At 42.7% G+C, this 26761-nt stretch overlaps 2 protein-coding genes across 11 annotated transcripts in view; both read left to right on the plus strand.

Annotated features, from left to right (window-relative positions):
* The first annotated feature begins 953 nt into the window (after positions 1 to 953).
* LOC135237729 (E3 ubiquitin-protein ligase DTX3L-like) lies at positions 954 to 12397 on the plus strand. 7 transcript variants are annotated; one of them, XM_064305113.1, is made up of 11 exons: positions 956 to 1151; positions 1880 to 2000; positions 2307 to 2486; positions 3970 to 4195; positions 4814 to 4944; positions 5515 to 5739; positions 5925 to 6150; positions 6747 to 6877; positions 8017 to 9402; positions 11047 to 11264; positions 11493 to 12397. In XM_064305113.1, the coding sequence occupies exons 2-11, from the start codon at positions 1947 to 1949 to the stop codon at positions 11560 to 11562; spliced, it is 2847 nt and encodes a 948-aa protein (XP_064161183.1). In that variant the 5' UTR covers positions 956 to 1151; positions 1880 to 1946; the 3' UTR covers positions 11563 to 12397. The 7 variants fall into 7 exon arrangements, with proteins under 7 accessions (XP_064161186.1, XP_064161183.1, XP_064161190.1 ...); XM_064305114.1 differs by having other exon boundaries at positions 957 to 1151; positions 3982 to 4195; XM_064305116.1 differs by lacking the exons at positions 11047 to 11264; positions 11493 to 12397 and adding an exon at positions 9885 to 11023 and having other exon boundaries at positions 954 to 1151.
* A 1611-nt stretch (positions 12398 to 14008) lies between these two features.
* LOC135237412 (formin-like protein 3) overlaps positions 14009 to 26761 on the plus strand; it is a 44460-nt gene continuing 31707 nt past the window's right edge. For all 4 annotated transcript variants that reach the window (XM_064304543.1, XM_064304544.1, XM_064304545.1 and 1 more), the window contains exons 1-3: positions 14009 to 14512; positions 26095 to 26178; positions 26504 to 26584. In XM_064304543.1, the coding sequence (XP_064160613.1) occupies positions 14399 to 14512; positions 26095 to 26178; positions 26504 to 26584 (279 nt within the window). In that variant the 5' untranslated portion in view covers positions 14009 to 14398. The remainder of the gene's footprint in view (positions 14513 to 26094; positions 26179 to 26503; positions 26585 to 26761) is intronic.

Raw genomic sequence — 26761 nt, forward strand, 5'->3', positions numbered from 1 at the left:
ATGAAACTCTCCCTTATGTAATACTTTTCTGGACCAATAGTGCATACACTGTGTCAGTAATGATTTCTCATTGTATTACAGTAGATGCCAGTCAAGACTTCCTGGAGCTCAAAGGTGTTCCTCAGGGGTTGATATTAGGCCCTACTCTTTTTGCTATCTGGCAATAATCTTACAAAAATCAGCATATAAGCATCAGCATATCCTATTGTACCATGTACCAGCCAAGTTAAAAATAGATTCAAGATCATTTGCTCATCACTGAACTCCCCAGGATGTTATTGGTAGGACCTGTCTGACCTGTAGTGGAGAGAAGACTTATTTGTAATGAGCACACACAAGGCCACAAGAGAGAAAGTTCCCTCTCCTCCTTGACAAACTCTGTTAATGGCTATCCTTTATGAAAATGTATTTGCTCACAATCTATAGGCCTACTGATAAATTCTGTCCCAAGAAGGAAAATGGAATTAGAGTTCAAAACATTGCCCTGCTTTGTCCTGGATGACCCCCTAAAGCAAACACACCTGAACCTTATTTGCTGTATTTATATTTTATAAGCACTAAAATTGCCACTAAAACGAGAAAGAAAACTCCTAAATTTGATTAAGGTAAAATATTTCATAAAACTGTTTCCTGTGAATGTTCTCTTATTCCGCATGCTTGTTTCCCGGGCAGTCACAAACTTCATAGGAAAACGTGTAAAACGTTGAAAAGATTATTCCCAAAGGGCAACATTTTTTAATCGTTTTGACAACAGTGGAAAGCATGTATTTGTGGTGAGTAGCCCAGCTTATTAAATTAATATCACCCTTTAAACAAATGTAGGTAATGCTGAGTCATACCACTTATACAAAATAAATAAACAAAACCTGGTTAAAACCTAGTATATGGCTGGACCTAACACACGTGATCGATGGTGTAACTTAACAACTCGACCGACCAATGGTGTAACTTCATCACTCACTGACTCAGTCAGTCAGTCACTCACAGACATTCGCATTTGTAGGGCTGGCCCTGTTGTTGCTGTCCAGCCAAAAATACAACGACGTATTTCGCGGCAGGTTGTTTGGTTTCGCTTTCGTTTCCTCGAAGCTAATGCTGTCATTTGTGAGTGTACTCCATTTGACTGAAGAAGCACGCAGCTGCGGAGACAGGTAATGCGCTATCTTTTCATTGACTACCTTTAAAAATGTCTGCTAGTAGTGTAATGTATTTTCACAAGTGTGATTTCAGCGGTCATTGCATGGGCATGCTGCGTTAGCCAAAAGTATGTTTATTTTCCATTACTTTCTGTTTGAACCGAAACAGTATCAATAGGCTGTGGTATAGCATTATAGAACTATACGGAAGTTACCGGAAATATTCATAAAATCGCTATTTTATAAAGTTTATGTTGTTTTTATTAGCGTGCAGTTTTCCCCACCGACACTATAGCCTGTTATTTAAGTATTTTAATTAAAATGCCTTTTTATTAGATAGGGTGCAAAACGCCTTTCACAGAAAACGAAACTGATTTGTTATTGTATATTACGAAGCCTAAGTAGCCTACGTGTCCACTGTTCATTGTAGGCTACCTCCGAAATATATATGAACAGTGTTGTAACTGTAAGCATAAGCGAACATACAGGCACTAAAATTGAATTGCGTTTGAAAAAAATAAAAAGTAGCTAAAACTACGTTTTATTTAGAGAACAATCGTAGATAATAGGGGTAGATAAATGGACTTTTCCTTCATTTCACATTGCATTTTATATAATGGATCAATTTAGAAGCGTGATTTTATGGGGATACGATCATAGCCAGCTGAAGTATTACCTCTGCAATACAATGACCAGGATTCTATTACCCTACTGAAATAGTGATGTGATTTTTTTATGTGCAGGTAAAGAACTGAGTGTGGCCAGAGAGCAGCAATTTGCAGCAGAGCCAGCCGAAGTAAAGACACCAGCATGAGCAGAAACATGCAGGAACAGAACGAAGAAACACCCATGGATGTGGATTCTGTAAGAATAGCACCATGATCATAGCAGCTGCGGTGACAGCTAACTCACTCTGTACTCCATTAACTTCATTTGCAGTTATTTTGGATGTACTTTAGCTTTTCTCCTTGTACAAAACGTGGTCTGTCTGAACTTTCCGGTTTCCTTCGAGTTTAAAATATTAATGGGTATCTTGTCACTTTTTTACTTCTGTTGTTCGTTGATGTGTTGCATTTGTCAGTGGAGGTATGGTGAATGGTCTCAGCACCAGAGCAGAGGTCTAGGCACCGGAGCTTTTTTGATTGGAGAACGCTTTCTCATCTCTTTTAGGTTACCCCTGGCATGGACGGTGACCGCAGCAATGAAACCAGTTCCGCAGCCAAAAGAAATGCTGCCAGTGGAAACGGTCCCACGACCAAAAAGAGTCCTCTCTTCAGTGGAAACGGTCCCAGTGAGGGTGCTATCACAGCCAGTGCAGAGGCCCGGATAGAGGAAACAAGTTCCCAGGAGGTGAGGGAAGTTTATGCCCAGTGATGGCAGGTAGATCATTCCATCTAGCAGAGGTTTGTGGTGAAAGCAAACCTTACCTTTGCACTGAGGCAGCACAACACCGCACAGGCAGGCGGAGGCAGATACTCCAGAGGTGGACAAACAGACTACTGAGAGATGATTGTTTGGAGATTTTGACTCCACAAGGAGTCACCAAGTCTTCTGGTTACAGATAGAGAGTCTTGAAATAAGAATCAAAGTACACTTTGCACTCGTTATTCCTTACAGTTTTAAGTATTTATTTATTGACAACTACATTTGTGCTGTAGAAGTATGCGTTGTATGTGAAGCCTCCGATAGGTTGTTATTACGCCAGAGTGCGAATTAAAGCAGCTGACTGCAATCCATGACAGGGGTGATTTCTAACTGTTTGAATGTGAACTTTGCATGTTTTTCCACAAAAATACATTCTCCAGTACTAATTGAAACACTTTCAAGTTTGATAAGAAATTAACTGAAAAAATAATGATCTTTTGTAATTCTACAAGCGGGCGGTACTTGTTTAAACCAATCACAAGGTGTTGCACTCCCTAAAAAAAGTTCTTGTTGAATGCCAGTATTACTAATCCACCCATTTTGGTGACACCTTGCCTCACTCTTCCATCACAACTGAATAGCCATTTTCCAAATCACCTGCTTCCCAAAGGAAAATGTCTTTCACAGATAGACGTAGATCTATGTAGTACTTTCAATACTTTTGAAAGAGCCATTTTGCAGGGATTGGTTACAGACACTGGCAGCAGGCAAATAAGTTACTTCAGATTTCTGGGAAGTCAGCCAAGCCAAGGCCTTTTCGGAATGCAATTTGCATACAACTCTGAGTTCTTCAAAGAAGAATATGCTGGTGAGGGATGCCATTTATTTCTTTCATTTCTTTGCTAGACAGATGCAGTATAAGAATGCCAAACAAAAATGGTATCCCTCCCACCTCTTTCTCTCTCTTTTTAATTTAAAATGAGTGGGGGAGGTGATTGTGCCCCCCTCTGGTTGACAATCAATTTTTTGGACATGTTGTCTGTGGGTGAAAAGACAGGCTTCTGTGTCACCAGTTGCAAAGTTTGGGAGTAAGTACCACTGTACTGTGCTGTGAGGTACAACTCTGTGTAGACCATGTGTTGCCTATGTGTCTGTCAGCTCATCAGTCTGTCTCGTCACTTGAACTGATCTGATCCAATTTTTGACTGGTAATACAATCCCCCTGCAGCAGAACTGCATTATAACCCTCATTCTCCGCCAAACCCTAGTTATGAACCACTCTATGGGGCTGCTGACCACAGCCATTGATAGGATTTGAATTTGATGCCAGACCAATGGACAGGTCACTACACCAAGAAACACGGTTCAAGCAGGCCAGGCCACCCAACAGTCCCCTCTGTTACAGGTTTTTATAATGTGTGCCAATGCATAAATTCAAGGATGTATAAACATTGTAAAGTCACCTCAGTCTTTATTTCAGGACCTGTGTACATTTGAGGACTATTGGGTATGCATGCAGGCTGAGGTGGATTGGCCTAAGGAGATAGCAGAAAGCAAACAGAAAGTCGAGCTGCAGAAATCTGAGCTAGAGAATGCTGTTTGGCATCTGCTGAGTAAACACACGAACAAGGCTCAATGTATTTGGGGAATCTTGGAAAATCAACGCTCAATATTCTGGGTAAAACCCCCATCAGGTAAGAGAATCTGCTTTTGTGGTACTGTGCATTTATACCATTATATTTTTGGAGGCATTTTAAACTCAACTAACCTTTCCTTCATTCTTTCTGAAAAATAAATATATATAATATATATATTATATAAAAAAATAGCAGATTTCCCAGGATTTTGAAGATAGATTTGTTTACAATTTAATTGCATTCATCTCTCCCACTTCTGGGGCAATAGTGTAGTATAATGGTTAGGAAGCTATTTCCAGCTGGTGCCCTGTCATTTGCACCTTTGAGAAAGGCACTTTACCTGAATTGCTTCAGTAAAATTGATTGTATTTAATAAATGTGCAAGTGGCTCTGGATAAACACTTGCGAAAACATCTGCTAAATTCCAAAGTGTAATGTAATCAAAGAGACAAACTCAGGTGCTGCTGGGTGGCTCATCCAGTTAAGGCACCATTTTCGTTTTAGTGCATGGATGAGCTCCACGGTCCAGGATGGAATCCTGACCGTGCTGGTGCTGCCTGTGGCTGGTATCCCCGCAGGTATACATGGTAGAACGTGGCTGTGATTGTGTGATTGTTGTGAAGTTATTTGTGAAGTTACTCTGTCATTAGTTTTTCCTTCTCTTTTTCTGTATAGCCATGGGTAAACTGTGCCAGGAACAGTATTTGACAATTAAGAGTTGTAACGCAACGGCCAAAGTATGCTTTTCACCTGTATCGTTTGCTCAATCTTCACCACCTCAAAGCCCAGTCACAGTCCAACCGCTGGTGAGTTTCTTAGCCATCTCCTCCAAATACATAACATTTCAGAGAGTTTTATTATACAGCACTTAGTTATTTTTCAAATATTTATTTGCACAGAGATAGAAACAAAAAACTATTGGAAAACATGGGAGCCAAGTACAGTTTACTCCCCTGAGGTGTTTCACCTTGTAGTGGGCTAATTGCAGATAACTTTGTCTACGACCTAAAGCAGTCAAATTCTCTCTTTTTGATATACAATACCTTTGTGTGATATTCTCTAGCCCTTTCCTCAGGCCATTTCCCCCACACCTTGTTTCTTCCCCTCCTTGTCTGATTACACTGTACTCCATTAACTTCAGTTGCAGTTATTTTGTATGCACTTCAGCTTTTCTTCTTTACCAAACCCGGTCTGTCTGAACTTACCAGTTTCTACCAAGTTTAACATATTAATGGGTCTCTTGTCACTTTTGTACTTCTGTTGTTCGTGATGTGTTGCATCTGTCAGTGGAGGTACAGTATGGTGAATGGTGACTGGAACAGAGGTCTCAGCCCCAGATTTTTTGACTGGAGAATGCCATCTCTCTTCTCTTTCAGTCTGTCAAATACATGGATATAGACAGCATGAGCAGAACCAGTTCCACAGCTAAAGAAAACGTCCTCACAGCCAGTGGAAACAGTCCCATGACCAATGCACATGCTTTATTGAGCGGAAATGGCCTCACAACCAATAGGAACGCTGATTTCAGTGGGAACGGTCCCAATGAGGGTGCTGTCATAGCCGGTGCAGAGGCCCAGCCAGAGGTCACAGGTTCCCAGGAGGTGAGAGAACACAGAGTTAGGATTTGATGCCAGACCAATAGACAGGTCACTACACTGAGAAGCACAGTTCAAGCAGACCAGGCCGCCCTACAGCCCCCTCTGTTACAGGTTTTGATAATGTGTTTCAGTGCATTACATTCAAGGATGTATTAGACATTGTAGAGTCACCTCAGTCTTTCTTTCAGGACCTGTATACAGCGGAGGGCTCTTGGGCATATGTACAGGCTGAGGTGGATTGGCCTAAGCAGATAGCAGAAAACAAACGAAAAGTTGAGCTACAGAAAGCTTTTCAGAGTCTGCTGAATAAATACATGAGTGCAGATGAACAAAGCCAAATGGACAAAGTCGATTGGCATTTGGAAGACCTGGAAAATGGACACTTCGCTAAGCTCAGGGTAAAACCCCAATCAGGTAAGATAATGTGCTTTTGTGGTGCCATGCATTCATAGCAATATATTTCGGGAGGCATTTAAACTCAACTAACCTTTCCTCCATTCTTTCAGCAAAATAAAAACAAATGATGATACTTTTTTTTAAGTCCACTGCTGATTTTTGCCCCAAATGGGCAAAGAAAATTAGCATTCATCTCTCCCGCCTTTGGGGCCAGCAGCATAGTATAATGGTTAGGGAGCTATTCTCAGCTGGTGCCCTGTCATTTCTACATTTGAGAAAGGCACTTTGCCTGAATTGCTTCAGTAAAATGAATTGTATTTAATAAATGTGCAGGTCGCTCTGGATAAAAGTATCTGCTAATTTCTGAAGTGTAATGTAATCAAAGAGACAAACTTGGGTGCTGCTGGGTGGCTCATCCGGTTAAGGCACCATTTTTGTTTTAGTGCATGGATGAGCTCCACGGTCCAGGATGGAATCCTGACCATGCCAGTGCTGCCTGTGGCTGGTAGCCCTGCAGGTGCACATGGTAGAACACGGCTGAGATTGTGTGATTGTTGTGAAGTTACTTGTGCAGTTACTCTGTCATTAGTTTTTCCTTCTCTTTTTCTGTGTAGTCATGGAAAGACTGTGCCATGAACAGCATTTGAAATTTAAGAGTTGTGACACAATGGCCAAAGTACGCTTTTCACCTGTACCGTCTGCTCCAGCTGCACCACCTCAGAGCCCAGTCGCAAACAGAGTGCAGGTGAGTTTCACAGCCATCTCCGCCCAATAAACAACATTTCAGAGAGTTTTATTATGCAGCATTTGGTTATTTTTCATATCTTTATTTGATAAACGGACAAACATTTACAATGATGGGGTGGTAAACCTGTGGGGGATATCCAGAAATCCCAGCCTTTCCCCTATTTTATTTTATTATTTTTTTGTTTTATACATTTGGTACCCAACGTGGGATTGAACACGTCCAATTCCCAACCTAATTTTGAATGTCCAGTTATCTGCAACTGCATTTATGCACGAAACCCACTACTGATTCGGGAGAGTATAGGCATCTGTGATGTTCACAGCACATAATAAGTGACAAAAAATAACACAAATAAAACAAACTAAACAAAAGAATTACAAACTAACAGGAAACAAGAACTAGCTTCAGTTTTTTATTGCTATATTGACCAAAAGGTCCACTCACTGCATTCACCTAGCCTTGCCTGCAAGTGGTTGGAGGCCTTTTAACGTTTAGAACCACACCAGTTACATAAAAATAAAAGTGATTACATATCAATAGTAAATACAGTTATACAGCCTAAATTGGTCGTTGCATTTTAAAACCCCCGCCACATGAGTCTGCCCTGTTCCAATTTACGCAAATTTAATACTACAACAGCACCCTCGATGTTGTCTTGCGTTCTTTTGACAACTTAACACGGAACCTTGCCACCCACCACTGTATTAGTGACTTTCCCTCCAACTAAGCAATCGTGCTAGAAATGCAAGATAAAACTGATCACCATGTTTGTACACCTAAGTACAAACTTAGATAATTACACCGTTAGCTGGCCTCCCTGACAGTGGTGTTAAATGCTAAGATGCTTGACTTTATATTATAGCTTTGGCCAATATTTGCTTTTAAACAGGATACAGAACATACAACTGTCCAAAATATTAAAATAAGAATAAAACCATTAATTATGTGGTTATTGTCAGTCCATGAAAACAATAGTCCATAGTTCCTTTAAAATGCAGTAATTGACCTGTAGCTCCATTACATATAGCATTTCTCTTTTAGAAAGTTCTATATAATTTCTTTCAAGCCATTGTGTGTACCTAGATCATGTCTGATGTATTTAGAAATTAGTTGTGATCTCCTTTTTTTTCTTTCAGAATGAAGAAGCTTTGCCAAGGTCCTTTGCAGCAGGGGCCTTTGAGAAGGAGGACCGCAACGGAAAGTTCAGTCAGAGGGAGTCAGAGCCAGGTAACTGGCACAATAGCATGGCACTGAGCACAGGTAATGAGAACAGTGCCTTCAGCCAACGAGACACCCAGGTGGAAGAGGAGACTTTAGCTGTCCCTCTGTTCCAGTACTGGCACATAGCCACTGCTTGCAACAAGGAGATTGCCCAAATCCAGAGGAGCAATGGAGTCGATATCAAAGGACAGGCTTTAGTATCCATCATGGCACCAGCACTTGAAGAGGGCAAGAGTTCCTTACCGAGAGCCAAAGAGGAGTTTACAAGCCTTTTCCAGAAGTGTGCTCAAGAAATCCACTTGGTCACTGTTTCCACTACCAACCTGGACCAGCTAAACATGATGGAGATGCTGAAAGAGATTCAGAGAGAGGAATACAAGCTGGTGCTGAGCGTGTCCTCAAATGGCTGCCAGCTTTCTGGCCCAAAAGAGAGCCTTGAAAAGTTCCAGAGAAAATGGAGATTGGAGTCCCGCCAGTGGGATTCAGAAGAGGTCTTGCACAAGACTTTTGAGATGAACCTCCAGGATCCTCTAGAGAAACAGGGGCTAAGCATGGATCTATTCCACTGGCAGTTCATAAACATGGTGTTTGAAAAGCAGGTGATGGCTATCAAACAGAAATTTGGTGTGGATTTTGCCGTGGAACCAGCTGCAGGTATCGTGAATGTGAAAGCTGTGCCAGCCAAGGACCAGAAGTTCCCCCTGGCATGCCATGCCCTCAGAGCCCTGGAGCAGCTCTACCAGAAAGGAGCCACCAACATCCTGGCCTGTCCTCTCAAGAACTCCATGCACAGTAAGGTGGAGCGCATCAAGGGTGCTTTCGAAAAAGTCTGCAGTCAACACCCGTATGTAGCAGCAGGGGATGCCAATGGACCCTGGAGACTGGTTGGCTTGGCAGAGCATCTGCGGCCAGCCGTGGAGGAGGTGGAACACCTGCTGGGTGAAGCTGTCTTCAGCGAGGAGGCAAAGATGCGGCTGCAACGTCCAAAGTCCTCTCCCACCGCGTCAGGAGGGGCCGCTGCGAGTCAGGCAGGCGTCGCTGAAGACTGTCCCATCTGCATGGATACCCTTAGAGACAAGAAGAAATTAAAGTGCACGCATGAGTTCTGCCGCGATTGCTTAGAGAAGTCAATGGAGAGCATAGGTCCCTGTTGTCCTGTATGTAAAGAGGTTTTTGGAAAGATAGAGGGGAACCAGCCTGGAGGTAAAATGAAATTCAAGAAGATGAAATCCGGACTTCCAGGATTTCCTGACTGTGGCACCATTGAGATCGAATATCATATTCCTGATGGCATACAGACGGTAAGAACCGTTGGGATTTCAGGGTAATTAAACTACCAAGAATAGATTGAATGAACAGAGAGAGAGAGAGAGACATGTGATACCTTGTGTCCATCCCTTCCTATTTGGGGTCTTTGATACCTCACGCATGTGATGAGGTCACACAATGGGCCTCATTTATCAATGTTTTAGTAAAGTTGTGCATAAATGTCTTCATAGGCCGAGCAGAACTAAAAATTATTGCCAAATGTCCTAAAGATTTTGGAGCACTGATTTCCTTCATGGCTACTCACGTGAGTTTCTGGATAAATATCAATCACTTGTCATATAAAAAGTGTGTTCATGGCACAGCTCATTTAAATTCAATGACACCCCTAAAACCCAAAAAAGGCAAATCCCACCAGAATGGCATCCAAACGCCAAAAAATAAGAATTTATCCGAAGCAGACATCTGAGGTGATTTTGAATCATGTCTGCTCAAAAATATATGTATTATTTTGCAGCGTAATCAGCGGGGTCACAGCACCCGAGAAAGACTCAATTCTGGAAACTACAGACGAGTGTAATGCTGTCTCGTCAATCACGCACAGCGTAACGACTGAAAAGAAAATGGTTTGACGTGAAAACTGAGTAAAAAGGGAATAACTGCTAAAAAAAAGGTTGCCAAAGTCTGGCTTTTGAAAGTCATCCAGCGCGCTGGTGCCATTATTGGAGAAACATCAATTTCAGGGATATTGGGGACAGTGACATGCCACCAGTTTTATAAAAGATTTGTCATCCAAATTGTTGTGGACTGTACGTTATTTTTTAACAAATTTAGGTGCAGCATCAAAAATATTTAAAGGACAATATCTTTATCTGTATTTAATCTAAATTGGATTCAATTCTGGCAATGGGATTTACAGTCTCCATTCAAATCCAAATGTGAAAGTATAACACCGATGGATGTATATCCAGTTTTACGTAAGTTACAGATACTCAAGAGCTCTTGTAACATACATTTTCCCCGATTAACTTGACTCCTGAAAGCTTTCAAGAATACCACATTTCTTGTGCAAATGTCTGTACCAACGATTTGTGAAGAAATTTGCTTCTATCAACTTGAATTTACACATACTTAAGAGCTCTTGTAACATACAAACATTTTCCCTGATTAACTTGACTCTTGAAAGCTTTCATGAATACCATATTTCGTGTGCTAAGGTCTGTACCAACGATTCACGAAGAAATTTGTTTCTATTCAACTTGATAAATGAGGCCCATTGGGGAAAAAAAAACATTTCACATTTTGATCAGTTTGTACTTGGGGTGTAAATTAATATTTGAATATTCAAATGCTTGTTTTATTAAATAAATTAGTTCTTATTTATTGTCCCTAGTCTGTACTTTGCAGTGGTGCTACACCATAAAGTGTCCTCACCCCTCACTTAAGCGCATGAGTACCAAAATACACCTTTTCCAAGTGTACCTTTAAATAAAATTCAAAGGGACGGGCACCATTTCTTTTGTTTGGCGGTGGTCAGTACAAATGTAGGTTTTGTTCCATTGCATGATCTGACACCAAATTGAAATTAATCCAAGTCTTCTTCTCTTCAGCATGTGCTAACAGTAATACGTTTTAGTAGGGTTTTTCTGTACATTAACCATAAATTCTTCTGGTTCTAGAAAAAGCATCCAAATCCAGGGAAACAATTCAGAGGGGCCAAAAGATGGGCTTATTTGCCAGACAACAATGAGGGTAATGAGGTTCTAAGGCTGCTGGAAAGGGCATTTGACCAGAAACTCATTTTCACTGTGGGAACCTCCACCACGACAGGAGCTACTGACACAGTCACCTGGAATGACATTCATCACAAGACCTCTACAGACGGAGGACCTCAGAGGTGCTTACTATTTTGGATCTTGGGCAGGGATGGCAGGGTTGTATATGACCAGTTAGAGGTAGTATACTGCATCACGTGACTGTCTGAAAATAGCAAAAAGACTGAAATTGAATCTGGCTGTCTGTAGAGCTGTGTTGTGTATATCAGTGTTGATATAGTCCTGTATCTCTGCACACAAGGTGTACTCACATAAGAATGTTCTTACTGATGGCTCACTTCTTCATGCAGGTTTGGATACCCAGACCCTGGCTACCTGAAGAGAGTTAAGGAGGAGCTGAAAGCCAAGGGCATTGAATGAGGAGGACCTGGGCCCAGTGTGTGCCCTGTTCAGATGGGATGCGTCTGAATGTCTGTCCTCAGCAGTATCGACAGGGACAGACAGAAACTGTCTGTGGATTAAAATCTGGGATATAACTGGGACAGTTTTTGGATAACAAAATGTAATTGTTTTTCAAAAGATGCAAAAATGTTATTTCATGAGATGATTTACACACACACACACACACAGGCATGCACGTGCACGTACACACACACAGACACACACATTATATGTGTTGGGGGGGTTGGGAGCTGGATTGTTATTTCATACACAGATCTGTTAATCTGAGGAATTACATGAATGCATGTGTTTCAGTTCTGTCCGCTTCCATTTAATGCTTACTTTTCTGTTGATTAAATTTTACGAATAATTCCACATTGATTGGAATTTCATAGCTACATCACTGTATTTGCAGCATCAATAATGTTCTGCCCTACCAGACATATTTGGACCCGTACAGCCCAGGGCTTCATGAATCATTGTCACTTTATACCGTATTAGCAGCTTCCCTGTTTATATGAGGACAGTTCAGTATGTCAATGGCTTAGAAATTCTGATTAACTGAATTGGTTACTGCTACATAAATATAATTTTAGTCAAGTTGGTCTCAGTTTATATAAATGATTGCGGATTCTTCTAAAATCAATCTAATATTCCATGATTATTTTTGTTTAGTTAAACTATGTTTTTGATTTTAGGGATCTTGGAAAAAATGAAAATTGGTTTGAAAGACTAATGATGGGTTTTTTGTTTATAAATATGCTGTGAATGATAAATTATGTATATGATAAGAATAAAAATATGGTGTCAAGAATCCATTTTTATGACTGATTGATTGGTGTTAAATTGTTTATATAGGCTACGCTATGGTATTCGGTATTTGATTTGATTTTACCTAGAGTGCTCGCCACTATGGAGAACTAAATGTGCCAAAATGAAATGAATAATTAATGTGGAATTATATAAATAAATAAATAAATAATTATAAATTGGTAAATGATTAAATAGATACTTCATTGTATTCCTATATGGAATTGACGACGAGGAAGTAATAAAACAGCAAATTGTTTACAACTTGTGCATGTTTTCTGCTGTTAATGAATGTGTTTGAGAGGATATATGAAAATCAATAAATACAAAAGTAACCATATATAGTCATTGTTGGTAACCCGTTGTATATAAGTGGAATAAACCCTCCGGGCTGTCCCGGTTATTAGAAATAATGTAGCTACTTCGGTGGTAGTATGGGGTTATAGAAGAAATCATATGACAGATGGACCGACGACAACGTCAGTGGGCTAATTTGCCTAATCTTCGCGGTACTTTAGACTCCGGTGGAAACGCAGACAACCATTGGCTGAAGGAACCTTTTAGTTCCTGGTAAAGTAGTTCCTGGGACTGAAAGTTCCGGGTAATTTTGGTGGAAACGCGGCTTTAATCAGCGATGTCCCTAGCATTATCCTCGTTGACGTGCCAACGATAATAGTTATGAAAAAACAATCAAGCAAACGTTTGAGTGTTGGATCTAAATAAAGGCACGTTCGTTTGCTGGTCACTAGTTAAAAATAGTTTCTGTTTGGATTCTGGGAGAGCCATGAAGACACTTCACAAGCCTTGCTAACCAGGAACTGCGAGTGGGACGGCTAGCCGCATTAGACCCGCTAGCTACCTAGCAAGCGAGCAATGTTCTTAATCACAGGAGTGTTAGAATTTGTTGGAATGACGTACCATTATCCTTTATGAAGCTTAACCTGTGCGTTTTGTGTTTTTGCGAATTGCTTTCATTCCAATAAAGGATTTGCACTCATTCAATAAATTTGTGGATGCATTGTTTATTGATTTGCATCCTATGTTAGGAATGGATGTGCCTGGAGCGACTAGCATCAATTGCTACAGCACTAGGGTTTATAATTTTAACATAGAGATCGATATTTGCAGTGCTGCTGTCTTTGCTGAATGCGTGACCAACCAATGACCGTGACTGCTCACACCCTGTTCGTGTTGATTGACAGGAGGTCTTACTGTACCAGTTTGTGAAGTCTCGTTATGAAATGAAAAAGGGAGTTCGGAAATAAAAACGCCATTCGGAAAAATATCATTATGAAATGAAGAAAGCCATTCGGAAATGCAACATGTTATGAAATATAATATATATATATATATATATCACGTTATTGTAAAAAGGACAATCGTGAGGCGACAATTATTTCGAAAATGAAATGAAGTATTTATTTAATTATTGCCCAATGTAATTATTTATATAATTTCATATTTATTTATTTAATTATTTATTTCATTTTGGCACGTTTAGTCCTCCATACGCCACCAGATGGCGTGAATGTGTCTGTTCACCCAACTTTCCATGGCCATCAGTTTCGGGCTGCTGCGCGTGGAGCAAGTATTGTTGGGGGCGGGACAAAGACGTACAGTTCAACTGCCTGTTAAGTGCGAGCTACATCGACTGAGCAGAATAATCCCCACACAACGATGAATGGAAATTTGAAGTAGGCAGGAACAGATCTGCAACGGACTAGACTGCGTGGTCGGATAAAAATGATTTCATCAAACCATGGGTTTTCTGCTCGAGATGGAGGAACCAGAGGAGCCAAAGAAGATGCTTTCTAATTGAGACGAAACATATGATTAACCTCACTATATTTTTAAGTAGGCTACTTTAGAACAAGTTTAAATGGAGACAAACTTTTGATGAATAACTGGATATTGGCCAGGTTGTGGGGAAATTTCCGAATTATAGAGGAAACAGTGAACGAACAGGTTTTTTTTAAACACTAAAAGGGATCCTGCCTTTCTCAGAATGGGGAATATTGAGAGCACTGACGAACAGCCAGAAACGAAGCCGCATATCATGCCATTAAAAGTGCCAATGCCCGACTCGAACGAACTGGAGGAGAGGTTTGCTCTAGTTTTGGTAAGTATCTAAATTAGTTTTATGCGATTACTGCTTACTCTAAGTGAATAAGCGTACATCGCCTTTGTTTGGATTTTTATGGAAATTTGAGGAATACCACAAGATGAATAGGCTACATAACGACTTTCTCTACATTTGATTTGCCATTGTCGTGTAACCTAATTCATGTCATTTTTATCGCAATAGTTTGCTACCCAAAACGTTTTAAATGGGTTTTTGGTTAAATAATGTGCAAGACTTGCATTGCGTTTTCATAAACTTAAGCTCACCACAGTACAAACGCAAACAGGGAGCTCGATTAATTGATATAACTAAATGTCCACTTTCTATTAGTTTCGGACTGTTGGACGTTTTTTTCTTAGGCTACTACAATATTTGTGTTTACGGCTGTTGCTGCAGCCTATGGGGGCACTCTGGTTAAAAGTAACCCCTCCCACCCTTCACATTCTCTCTCTCCCTTTTTGATGGATTTATACTGTAAATTTACTGAATCACACCCCCGACCTCACTTTTCTTTACAAAAAAATCTGCTCAAAGTTGTTGATCATGTCCCGCAGCCTGCTTGCTACCAAGAGGAATGTTACTGTGGTGATGCATTTCAGATGCGTAGCTTCAGAACACAGCTATATACTTGCTGTAGACATTAAAGCCTCAAAGAAAATGGAATTAATGTTTTTCAGTCAAGTGGTTCCGCGGCCAAGTTTCCGTGAAGCATTTGCACGCGCCCCAAAAATACGAATGGCCCCTTTCCTGAAACTGATACTCTCAATATAGCGGTTTGATATGTTTCTTCGCCTGCATCGTTTACCACCGTTTGTGCTCATGATGGAATTCTGATTAGCTCTTTACGGTTGGTAGACGTACCTGCCTCTGCCAGCGGTTCAAAACACAGTGGGCCTAATTCACAGAACTTTTCTTAAATGATTCTCACTTTTGTCCTTTTTTTTGTCCTTCTGTATTCTTAATGTTCGTACAAAAAAACCAATATGGGATTCATGACACGTGCAGACCTTTGTTTTTGTGCATGCCCCAGGGATATGAGATGATGAATACTAACTGTAAATTTTATGTGCAATCCTGTTCATGTGATTAGCATAAGGAACAGCCATGAACAAATACACATAAGAAAAACAATTATGAATGGCAAAATGTTCTTTAAAACATTTTTACACACAGTTTATGATAAAATGTGATCATACACGTTTCGTAAATGAGGCCCAATAATTTTACGAAGAAGCGACCTGTCGTTGATCTCTTCAGGATAACAAATAGACGCACACCCCACCATAAATACTCAGAGGAAACAGAACACAGGACACAAGTTTGCTCCAAATTAATTATTTATAGCTAGCTACCAAAAAATGAATTTCACTTTGACCACTAGTTGTTTGCTGGTGCTCTTGTTTTATACTGAAACAATTGTCAGTTTGCCTTCCAGGCTGATCCTCTGCTCTCCACCGATACCCTGATCTCTGTTCTCTCTTTAAGGGGGATAGCAGTGGATTGCGTGGTTGTGGGTTGGAATGTAACTTCAGGAATACACAGATGCTAGACCACAGACTATCACTTATTTTTAACGAGCAGGATGCAATAGATTATTTTGCTGATTTCCATGTTAACAAACCGAGCAGATTTTCCTCAGGGAACTTTCCCCCAGCAGATCGACTCAGTAATGCTACAGGTCTGATTGTGGAGAATGAAGAGCTCATCACACAAAGTGGACAAGTGTCAATTCTGTATTACTGAGTCAACATCAGGCCTGACGAAATGAATAAATTCTGACATATTTCTAAATATTGCCCACCAGTCCACAGGGGAATCATGCTTTACTTACCCTCTCTCTACACTCCATCCAATTTTACCACACTTCGCACAGGAGGGGTCATTTTGCTTTCGCTACCCACCCCTGTTAAACGTAGCTTACTTTTCAACCTGTGTTAACCACAAGCAAGTGCAAAATGGGGATTGTGGGAAGCCATTAACATCTCTGAAACAAAAAAAAAAACTAAATGGAGGAGAAACAGTCCTGGCTAGTCAGTGCCTGTGTACAGGATGTGTGAGTGTTGTGCTTTCACATACACCTCAGTGACATGTCCCTCCGGTGCGACAGCAGTTTAGGCGACTGCTTCCTTGGCCGACGCAGCTGTGTCCATGGCAGGGCAATGGCTCTACCGGGACTCTTTCTGTTGGGCTGAGAGTGGGGTAGGAGGGAGGGTACTAAGGCCCCAGAGTTAAACCAGCCTACGGCAGTACACGGTCTGATGTTGGGGTCAAGTCTAAACGGGAGCATGTGCTAAAGGCAACCCCCCCCAGTCCCTCAGTGTTTTAAAGGAGCCTCAAGGAACATCTGCAGATGGCTGCTGGCAGGGAGGCATGTTCTCTCTTCTTCTTTTTCACAGTTGGAGGGAGACCACATTGAAGGGAATAGGTCATTCTGGATGATGCAGAAAGTGTGTCCTCAGTAAATGACTCCCCGGTCAGTTAGACAGAAGCTGCACTCCCAATACATGGACGTTTTAGCCCTTCCCGAGATTACTATATGTGAATTTTGGGTCTTACCAGAAGCAGGCATATTCCATTTGTTTCTTGATGTGGGTCGGTGTACTTGAGTGGAACATGCCTTTTGGTGATTTGGTGAGGTCAATGAGTGTATGCATGTTGACCTGCCCCAAAATGTCACTTAATGCATGCTCTAATATGGAATTATGTTTTTAACTTACATCAAAACACTTACAACACTGTACAAACACTGTACAACTAGTACTGCACTGTTAACCAGCGCATAATTAATGTCTGTGGTGAATCGTTTGTCTGTGGTAAGTGCATAATATAAAGTTCATGTGCATATTTTGACCTACCTTCACCCTTCTTATGACCCAGCACTATTTTCCAAACCGCAGTTTTGCAACCACTGCACTAACCTGCTTCTAGCAAGACCCGGACTGGCTCAGTGCATGCTGGGAAGGCTGTTACCACCCCTGATTCGGTGACATCAGTTTAGATGTAACTCAGTAGATTCAGGACCCACCGCAGGCAGATGTGAATACGGTGCAACAACTTTCCCTGCCACACGGCGTCTGCCAAAGGCACCACAATTCAGTAGTTACCATTTGGAATCTTGGAGGATGACACTGTTCCTGCTGAAACAGGAAGTCCTGTTTCTGAGGCTGAAAATCAATAACATGGGTCACTGGAGTACCTGTGCGACCATATTTAATTTTTAGGAAGGGTAATGCAAAGGACCGTATGCATTTGAACACTGTTAGTTTTATTAGGAGACTGGCTTCAGTTTTCCTTTGATTCTTTCAGCTTGGCAAGCACATGGTTGCAGTCAGTTTGGGCTCAGCTTGGCTGCATATTTCAGTGGAATAGGTCAAAGCGCTACTCTTACTCAAAGGACCGTTTTCTTACACCAGCTACATTCTAATAGGAAACAGAACCAGAATGGCGTCCTCTAGAGCCTCCTATGACTGTCTGCTCCGTGGAATAGACCTGGGCAGATTTTGGAGAGGGATTGGGGAGGTTGGCCTGCTGATATCCTATTTCAAAAAGTGACTTGAAACTCAAGCACATAAAATTCCTGCGGTCTGGTCTTGGCAGTGGCCATGAGAGTGGTCTGCGAGGGGAATTCCCTTTGTCAGCGAGCTGCTGGGCTGTGATGACTTTACCAATGCCGGGAAGCACCCCGATGTGTGCGTTCTTAAAAAAGCATGATTGACAAAGTCTAGCATGCATTAAATCCGAATGCGTTCGATCGCATTTCATAGTGATTGTTTTTAATTGGGTGAAATTATCTGACAATGACTACCGAAACGCATTTTTTAAAGTGAACTCAGCTTTTTTTGCCATGGGAAAGGCATTTTCCTCTTGGTTTTTTGAGGGCCTGTAGAGTACGACCTGAAGCGTTTGAGCTGTGTTTCCTGGAGCGATTCCCTCTCTCTGGCAGTGTTCTTACAGAATGGAATGGGGTCCCCATGGTGCTTTTAGTCTGCTGCTCCTTTGCACGGACATAAAGGTTCACTGTAAAACACATCTGTACTAAGGGCTGTTCATGATTAAACATACAGTGCATGCACACACACTCTCTATCTCTCTCTCTCACACACACACACACACATGCACACAAGTGTGTATGGGGTCATGCCTGCCTCAGGGCTTATGTAGTACACATATACACATGTAGCTGAATGTAAATGTAAACACATGTAAATATTCATATACACATTGATGTTGTTTATAAACACTAATATTTGAAAAAAAAGAAAAGAAAAAAAAAACCATTGAGAGGACACATTAGCATGTGTAGGGAAGCGAGTAAGGCCGGACAGGCAGGTCAGAGTGCTGTACCCCGAAAACCAAGTGTCCTCCCTCCATCACTTCCTCTCTCTCTCCCTCTTTCTCTCAGTGTCCACTTTGGCTCTCCACCGTAATGAAAGATAGTCTGTTTTTTTCCTGTTGTGATGTGTTTGTGCACACTAAAATTAGTGTTATTGGACCAAATGGATGTTTAAGACATCTGGGGGGGATGTCTGATGCTCGTTCAGCCGCTCCCCCCCAGGTGTCAAACAAACGTACAAACTCAGAACTTCTGTATCCATCAACCGGGCCTTTTGGCAGTGGACCCCATAAAGTCCTCATTACTTTCCCCGATACCCAGCGCTCCCGCAATTCTGTTTGGGGTGGCTATTTTCTTTTGTTGTTTGGTGATGGAGAGTCAGATTTCTAGCCTGCACATTTGACATTGTAAAATAAATAGAATGTGACCAGAGCTCTCAAACACTGCAATTTATTTGATTTATACTGCCGCATTCTACAGACGGGTTTGAACAATGGCACCGTTTTCAGCACGTAGCCTGATGTATTGTATTCAACTGGCCTTCAGCATCCTAACACATTTCCTATTTCTGCTTAACAGAGCTAAGAATGTCTGTTCAGTTATCTGGAGAGTTACACTTGTCGCTGTGCCTTGTTCTGCTGGCCCGAGCAGCGTCACCACACAGGCATTCACCTGCGTTCCTGAAATTCCGCGCGTACGCATTGTCGCGCGTCCACTTCCCGCCTGGACGGCCAGAAGGAAATGCCGCACGGCGGAAACGAACGGTTGGAATGCGAGCTCCATTCAGTAGTCAGTCGGAGCGATGGCGGTCCTCATAGCGCAGGTGTGACAGCATCCTGTCCCCTTTTTTTTGTTTGTTTTTTAAACCAAAAGCGTGGCCTGTCTGGCGCCATGGCTGAAGTTGTTCATGGTCACTGTGTAAAAAGGGGGGCAAATCTGGGTTGGTTTTCTACCTACATGTACATATTTTTGAATTCATTCATACCCGAGGAGTCTTTTAGGTCATATCCCTCTGAGAAGTGGATATCTAGCTTAAGTGGATGCTTCTGCAGTCCAAATTTGTCGGACTGGCATTAGCCTACATATTGTCAGTGGGGCGACATAGCAGTCGGAGGGTTGCCGGTTCGATCCCCCGCCCTGGGCATGTCGAAGTGTCCCTGCGCAAGACACCTCCACCCCTTCTTTCTTATATAAAAGTCTGAATGTTTTTTAAAGTTTTGTTTATCATTAGCATTATTTTGATAATTAAGTTCCATTTATAGCCTAATGCCTTTTTCAATAAAGGCGTTTTTTTCCTAAAATAAATGGCAGCAGTTTTTACACTGTTATACAATGTTATTTTAAATTGAGAATCCATACCTGTTTTTCAAATAGAAGAATTACAGAACTTTAGAATAACAATTTTAATGTCATTTATTGTTTTTTCACGATTGTAAATTGATGGGAAATTGAATAGCCTGTGAAATTCTCTAGTGTGTTTAATGCCAACCAGCTTAGGCCACACAGCGTGCAGACTTCGTTCTGTTCTGCTCTTTGTGATCTATAAGCCTGTCAAACATATTTAAACCGAATGTGCATGTTCACTGTCTTATACTGAGAAAGTAGTGGTTGGATGGTTATGATTTAAGAATTAATTAAATTCTGCACAAAAACTGAAAGTGCTTCAGCGATTTGTGAACACAGCTGCAGAATCTAGTCTACAAATAATAATAATAGAAAGTATATCTTTTTAAATAAGTCAAAGTTTTCTTTAAGAGGACCCACGCTTATTGACTTTCCTCAGAGTAGTCCGCGTTCTAGTCAGCGTTCTGGTAAACAGGCAAAAGTAATGCCGGGTTGTATTTACCAGCCTTCGAACAAGCATGCCACTTGGCATTTGTGGGGTTATCACGACTGACACATTTAGGATCCGTTTAAACTGGAGCTGATAGAGCAGGGAGCGGGAGCCAGCGAGCGGCCCAGGGAGGTAGCCTAAGTGCCAACCGAAATGCTTTTGACAGGCAGCGTAATTTCCTTCATCCACGGCGGTCTGAAAATGACCGGAATCCACTTCAGGATACGACCGAGGATAAAATAAGCACAGAAATGGTTGGGTTTTTTTTTTTACATTTCAGTAAAGAGTATGATTCGAGGCTGTTCCGTAGGTTTCGCGTGCGCACTCGCGTGGAGGCAGGATTATAAAACCAGACTGCGCTGGAGCTTCGCGTCCGTGCGGCGGTGGGGGGCTGAGTTTCAGGCATCGGCCCTCAGGGACGTTAAAATCCAGCTTTGTCTGCTGTCTCTTCAAGTCTCTTTAACCGTCGTCTTTCCAGATACCTTGTTTTTTTCTCTCTGAGAGTTGAGGCGCTGCACATGTTCAGCTCTCTGTTCCTGCAACTCAGATACGCACGGTTTAAAACAGTGGGGGAGAAACCCTCAAATATGATCAAAATTTTGCCTTCACACCAGTAAAAGCACAGTTATGATGAAAATCAGATTCCAAGTAGCCTAACTAGAACTGGACGAAAAAGCCTTAAAGTCCTTTAAGAAAGTGCGATGAAATGAGCATGCAGACCTTGTGCGGATTTGACCTTGACCTTGTGCGTAGGCCCCCATGGTGTTCTTAGTCTGGAACCAGGTCAGGTTTTTTTTTTTTTGCATCCTTCTGCTGCTGCCCCACACTGCATCCTCTCAGTTCTGCTGCTGCCCCACACTGCATCCTCTCGGTTCTGCTGCTGCCCCACACTGCATCCTCTCAGTTCTGCTGCTGCCTCACACTGCATCCTCTCAGTTCTGCTGCTGCCCCACACTGCATCCACTCAGTTCTGCTGCTGCCCCACACTGCATCCTCTCAGTTCTGCTGCTGCCCCACACTGCATCCTCTCAGTTCTGCTGCTGCCCCACACTGCATCCTCTCAGTTCTGCTGCTGCCCCACACTGCATCCTCTCAGTTCTGCTGCTGTGTGTCCTGGTTCTCCCCGAACGCCATACAGGTGCTGCATACTCAGGTCATATGTAGGAGGTATACACTGTAACTAAATGTTCCTTTTGGGGTGGGGAAATGTTGTGGAAAATCTTTCCAAAGGAACAGGTGGTTATTGGTTATACCCCCTATAATCTTTATTACTTGTACTGTCCTCATTTGTCACACAGAATGGTTTCAGATCTTTAGAGAAACTGTAGTATGAGACAAAGGGAAGAATAATTGGCTAAAATCCCTCCACAGAGATGTGAAAGAGTGATATCAAATTATAGGAAGCGTTTGGTTGCAGTTATTGTTGCTAAAGGTGGTGCAACCAACTACTTGTTAGGGGGTGTTTGAAAACTTTTTTCATTAAATAAATGAATTTTTTTTTTTTTTTAATTTAAGATATATGCTTTGTGTTTACTCAGGATCCCTTTGTGTAATATTACATTTTGTCTAAAGATCTGAAACCTTTCAGTGTGACAAATATACAATAATAGAGGCAATCGGGAAGTTTGGTGAATACCTTTTCACGACTTTGTATGAACAGTGTTAGGTGAGTGGGCACAGACTTTGTAGTCTTTCTCTCTCTCCCACACACTCTGTCTCTCTTTATTCTTTTTGGTTGGTCCATCTTTTGATCTTTGGTTCCTCAGTCTTCCCACCGTTCTTGAGTGTGAGATGTCCCTGTGAACTCCACCAGCTGTGTGGTCTAAGCCTGGCTTTGGGACAGATGGAGACAGCTCTGTGGACCCTCACCTCTGGATCAAGGAAATGACTCACAATTCATTTTGCCCCAGATCTTCTGAGTCTTGTATGGCTAACACAGATGATACAGATGGTCGCTGTTTTATTTGATGTTTGAATTTGGCACGCAATAAAGGAGTCTTGCTTTGTGAGTTCATCCTTACACCGCAGTCTGGTGTTAGCCTACCTACGGGGCCACCTCTTTTTTTTGTTCCGAGGGTGCGCTTCGGTAACTAACCACTGGACCACAAAGGGAAAGCTTATCACCTGGGAGTTTGAATGGAAAAATCATGTGTGCACTCATTTAACAGGCTAAAACTGGGTCAAGCAAACTGAGCCTTGTGGGACAACGTATTTAAAAAAACCATTGCTGAGAGGCACATTGCATTTCCTTGTGCCCTCAGTAGTGTGAAATCACTGCAGTGGGGCAGGGCTGCTTCACACTCGCCTTTACAGGGAGTGCATGTAGGCCTTTGTCCCTGGTCATTAAGCACAAGAAATGCAATACAAATTCCACCATTCTTCTTGGTGTTAATTGTGCGGATGTGAAGTACACATCTAATGTCACATCCCCGCTGTTGTGGTAATCAGGGCAGATGTCTGCAAGCTTACGCTGGGACTCTTGATGCGGAAGAGGGGGAAAAGGATGATGCTAGCGGAGAGGTGGAAAGGCCAGTTCGTGACCAAGTATTCATCAATAACGTGCCGCTGGGAAGTTTGTTTAAGAGTTGATTTAGAGCGAGGACAGTTCCTGTTTTTAATTCCCTCAGTGCCCTGTGGAGCTTCTCCGCTCCTCGGACGTGAGGAGAGACGCGGAACCAGATCGCCGGTCCGCGGCCCCCTAAATATCGCTCATTCACGGCGAGTGATCTCATCCAGGCCCACTTCAACAACGTGCAAAAAAGGAAACAAACGCTAGAAAAACACAAAAAGAAGGACAATGCATTTACCCCGAAACACAATCGCAGTGACAATTGGAAAAGTCCAGGAAACTGGATTGCGTCATGGGAAATGTTTCAGAGAGTGGTGAGTTTTTTTGGTGCACTGTTTTATTTGCAGCACACTGTGTTCCAAAGGCACAGTGTCAGTGCACCCCAGAGTACCTCTGTAGATATGAGTTTTTGGAAAATTCTGGAAAGTTGTGACGAGGCGCTGCTTTATGATTGGTGGAAAATTCATTCCACCGGTGTTAGTGTCGTCATCATATTTAACAATCCCACAGTGCTAAGCGGCTATAAAATACCCAGAGAGTGGAGGGCCTAGCCTGGATGGCTATAAATCAGGCGTGCCCAGTCCTGTTCCTGGTGATCTACCGGCCTATAGGTTTTCACTCCAACCCTTAGACAGCCACCTCACTCAACAGCTCGAGATGTTCTTGGGCTGCTAATTAATAGAATCAGTTGCGGTAAATTAGGGTTGAAATGAAAACCGACTTGACGGTAGATCTCCAGGAGCAGGATTGGACAGCCCTGCAATGGGTCCTTGAAAGCCTTGAAGTGCTTCATTTTGGATGTGAATTCAAAGCTGTGAAAGTGCTTGAGGTTTGCACAGGGTTGCAGTTTTCAGTTTTTGTGCGCCTCTTATGGACCACGACTATGGCCTCTGTACTTGCAGCCGTCCAGGCAGAGGAACTGCAGGAGCGCTGGGTAGGAGCAGATGAGGGTTTGGAGGTACAGGTCGGTAGACGGGCAGGTGCTGTACGGTGAAGCGTAAGACAACCGCATTGGAGTGGGGTAGCCTTGTGAGAAAGCGTTCAGGCCTCAGTACGTGACGGCAGTGAGCTTAGGCAGCATCGTGGTGGATTGCAGGGTTCAGAGGTCGCACAGCCTCACATACTAATTCAGGTGTTGAGTGACAGCTTATATCTGTTGAGCTTTGGGTGCCCTTTTAGCGCAAGCTAAATAATGACTTATTCAAAAGTGCTGGTGCAAAACCAACTCAACGTGTACATGCGGTCACTATTGGACAGTTGGAGTCGATTTGGTTAGAGTTGATTTGGCACTGGGAATTTAGCTGTTACATGCTTTTCCATTACTGTGGTGCGAAATGGAGACTCATTTCCACTTTAAAATGGGAATTGGTTTGGTCTGTTCTCTGATACAGATGGGAGCCTTCCTGATGCAGAGGCGGGACACCCACAGTATTTATGCACATGCGCGAGTGGGCAAGAAAGACTGTGTGCTGAATTCACGGTGCTGGTGGTCGGTCATACAGTCGATGAGTCGTCTTCTGAAATCAGCTGCAGCTTAATGCTCTGAAGTTGGTGGAAAGGCATGGGGAGCCGGGCGTAGGCCGTTTTCTGGAGGCCCTGACATTTCCAAACAGGGTTGGGTCCCAGAACAGAGGTTGTAGTGCCTTCCGGACGCCACCACGGTGACGCCCAGCCCAGTTGGTGCGGGTCCGGGTGACGGCTACGTCAGTTGTGACGTTTTTGTCGGAGCCAAAATGACGACGGCCAAATTGTTGCAAGGATGTTTGCTCTGAGGCACCACTTCAGCAACTGTCTCAAATGCCGCCAGCAGCTTATTATAGCAACAGCTCTTCAAAGGGAAAAAATCTTTTGTTATGCTTTTTGTTGATACTGGTTAAGGTTAATATCTAAATATTAAACATAAACAGGAATGGGTGGGCCAGAAGAACGTCAGTAGAAGGTTAGATGGCGGGCGGACCTGGATGGGAATGGGGGGATAAGGGCGATGGGTGGGGAGGAGAGGCGAGAATGCCAGGCCTTTTTGCTGTCCTGCCAAATCTGTGTTTGTTGTACGTCTCTGCAGTTTTGGAAACGTGCTTTTTGGTTTTGGGAGGCTGGCTTTTGAGTAAAGGCCCAAATTTAACAGGTCAGGACTGTAATTGGGGTGGGAATGAGAGGCCACTCAGAGGAAACCTCTCAGCATCGACATTTCTCAGTTTCTCACTACAGGTCCTAACCCTCCTTTCTGATAATTTAAATTTTGAAATTGTTTTTGTTAATACAGAATATGCATACAGTCACCATTATGAGAAGGCTGAATATTTTATTAATGTGTTAATAATATTCACATTTAAAAACTATTGAGGCTAAATATACACAAGTCAATGACTTATTTCCATTGTGACCCTCATGTGCAAACAAGGATAGCAAGCCAGTCATGACTAGTCACAGCACATATACACAGTGTACATAATTACAGTAATGCAGTTTTCACCGTAACCACAGTATTTCCAGTGGCTGTGGTATCCAACAGCTGATGCAAGAGCTGGAAACAGTGTTGTTCTAAGTCTAATACCAGGAGCGCGAGGCAGTGGTGCACAATTATCTCACTAGGCAGGAAGCCAGGAATCTGTACAGGAAGTGAGGTCATCTGCTACCACCCAAGTTTCAGGAAAAGGAATCCATGTGTGCATTTGGGGAGGGGTGGGGGGGGTGAGGGGGGTTTGGGTGGTGGAGGCTAGCGCTGAGGACCCGCATCCCCGCCTGGAGCCTGGCGCTTTCTGACGGACATCCTGTAAGGCGTGTAGCGCCGGTGCCGGGGCGCCTGGACGCAGACGCTCACGTTCCTCCCGTCTCCCTCGCAGAGCTCCATGAACCTGCCCCCTGACAAGGCCCGGCTGCTGCGCCAGTATGACAGCGAGAAGAAGTGGGACCTGATCTGCGACCAGGTTCGGCACCGCACGCCCACACCTTAGCGGTCGCGCCGCTACCCTGGAAACGGCCTGCACAACTTCAGCCTGGAAGTTACTGAGGTGGCTTCACTCAGAAAAAACTGAGTGTCTGCCAGATCAGAGAAAGACAGAACATACTAGGCCATACAAAAGAACATACAAAACCATATACAATAACTTTACTGCATGTAAAGCTAATGGAAGTTTTGCAAGTTCTTTACCTTCAAAGTCATCCCCACAGGTTGTCAATGTATGGATTAGTTCTTAATGTTGAGTGTTTTCATTGTGTGTGTGTGCGTGTTTGTGTGTACCTGTGTTTTAGGAGCGGTTTCAGGTGAAGAACCCCCCACACACCTACATTCAGAAGTTAAGAGGGTATGTGGACCCCACAGTCACTCGAAAGGTGAGCTCCTGGACAGCTAGTGTGTGTTCTCTGTGTTTGGAAATCGGCATGGTGGACATTTCGCATGGATATTTTTACATCTAATTTACATTACTTGCCTTTCAAATTCAGATTGGCAAATATAAGATCCAGATATTGTGCTGTAGGTGTTCATTTGATGTAGAATAAAATTAAACA

The sequence above is a fragment of the Anguilla rostrata genome, chromosome 13 (assembly GCF_018555375.3).
Source record: "Anguilla rostrata isolate EN2019 chromosome 13, ASM1855537v3, whole genome shotgun sequence".
NCBI lineage: Eukaryota > Metazoa > Chordata > Actinopteri > Anguilliformes > Anguillidae > Anguilla > Anguilla rostrata.

Coding starts and splice junctions, on each gene's coding strand:
- LOC135237729 (XM_064305113.1), top strand. CDS start 1,947: ATGAGCAGAAACATGCAGGAACAGAACGAAGAAACACCCATGGATGTG. Junction 2,001..2,306: donor CACCCATGGATGTGGATTCT/GTAAGAATAGCA, acceptor CATCTCTTTTAG/GTTACCCCTGGCATGGACGG. Junction 5,740..5,924: donor AGGTCACAGGTTCCCAGGAG/GTGAGAGAACAC, acceptor TCTTTCTTTCAG/GACCTGTATACAGCGGAGGG.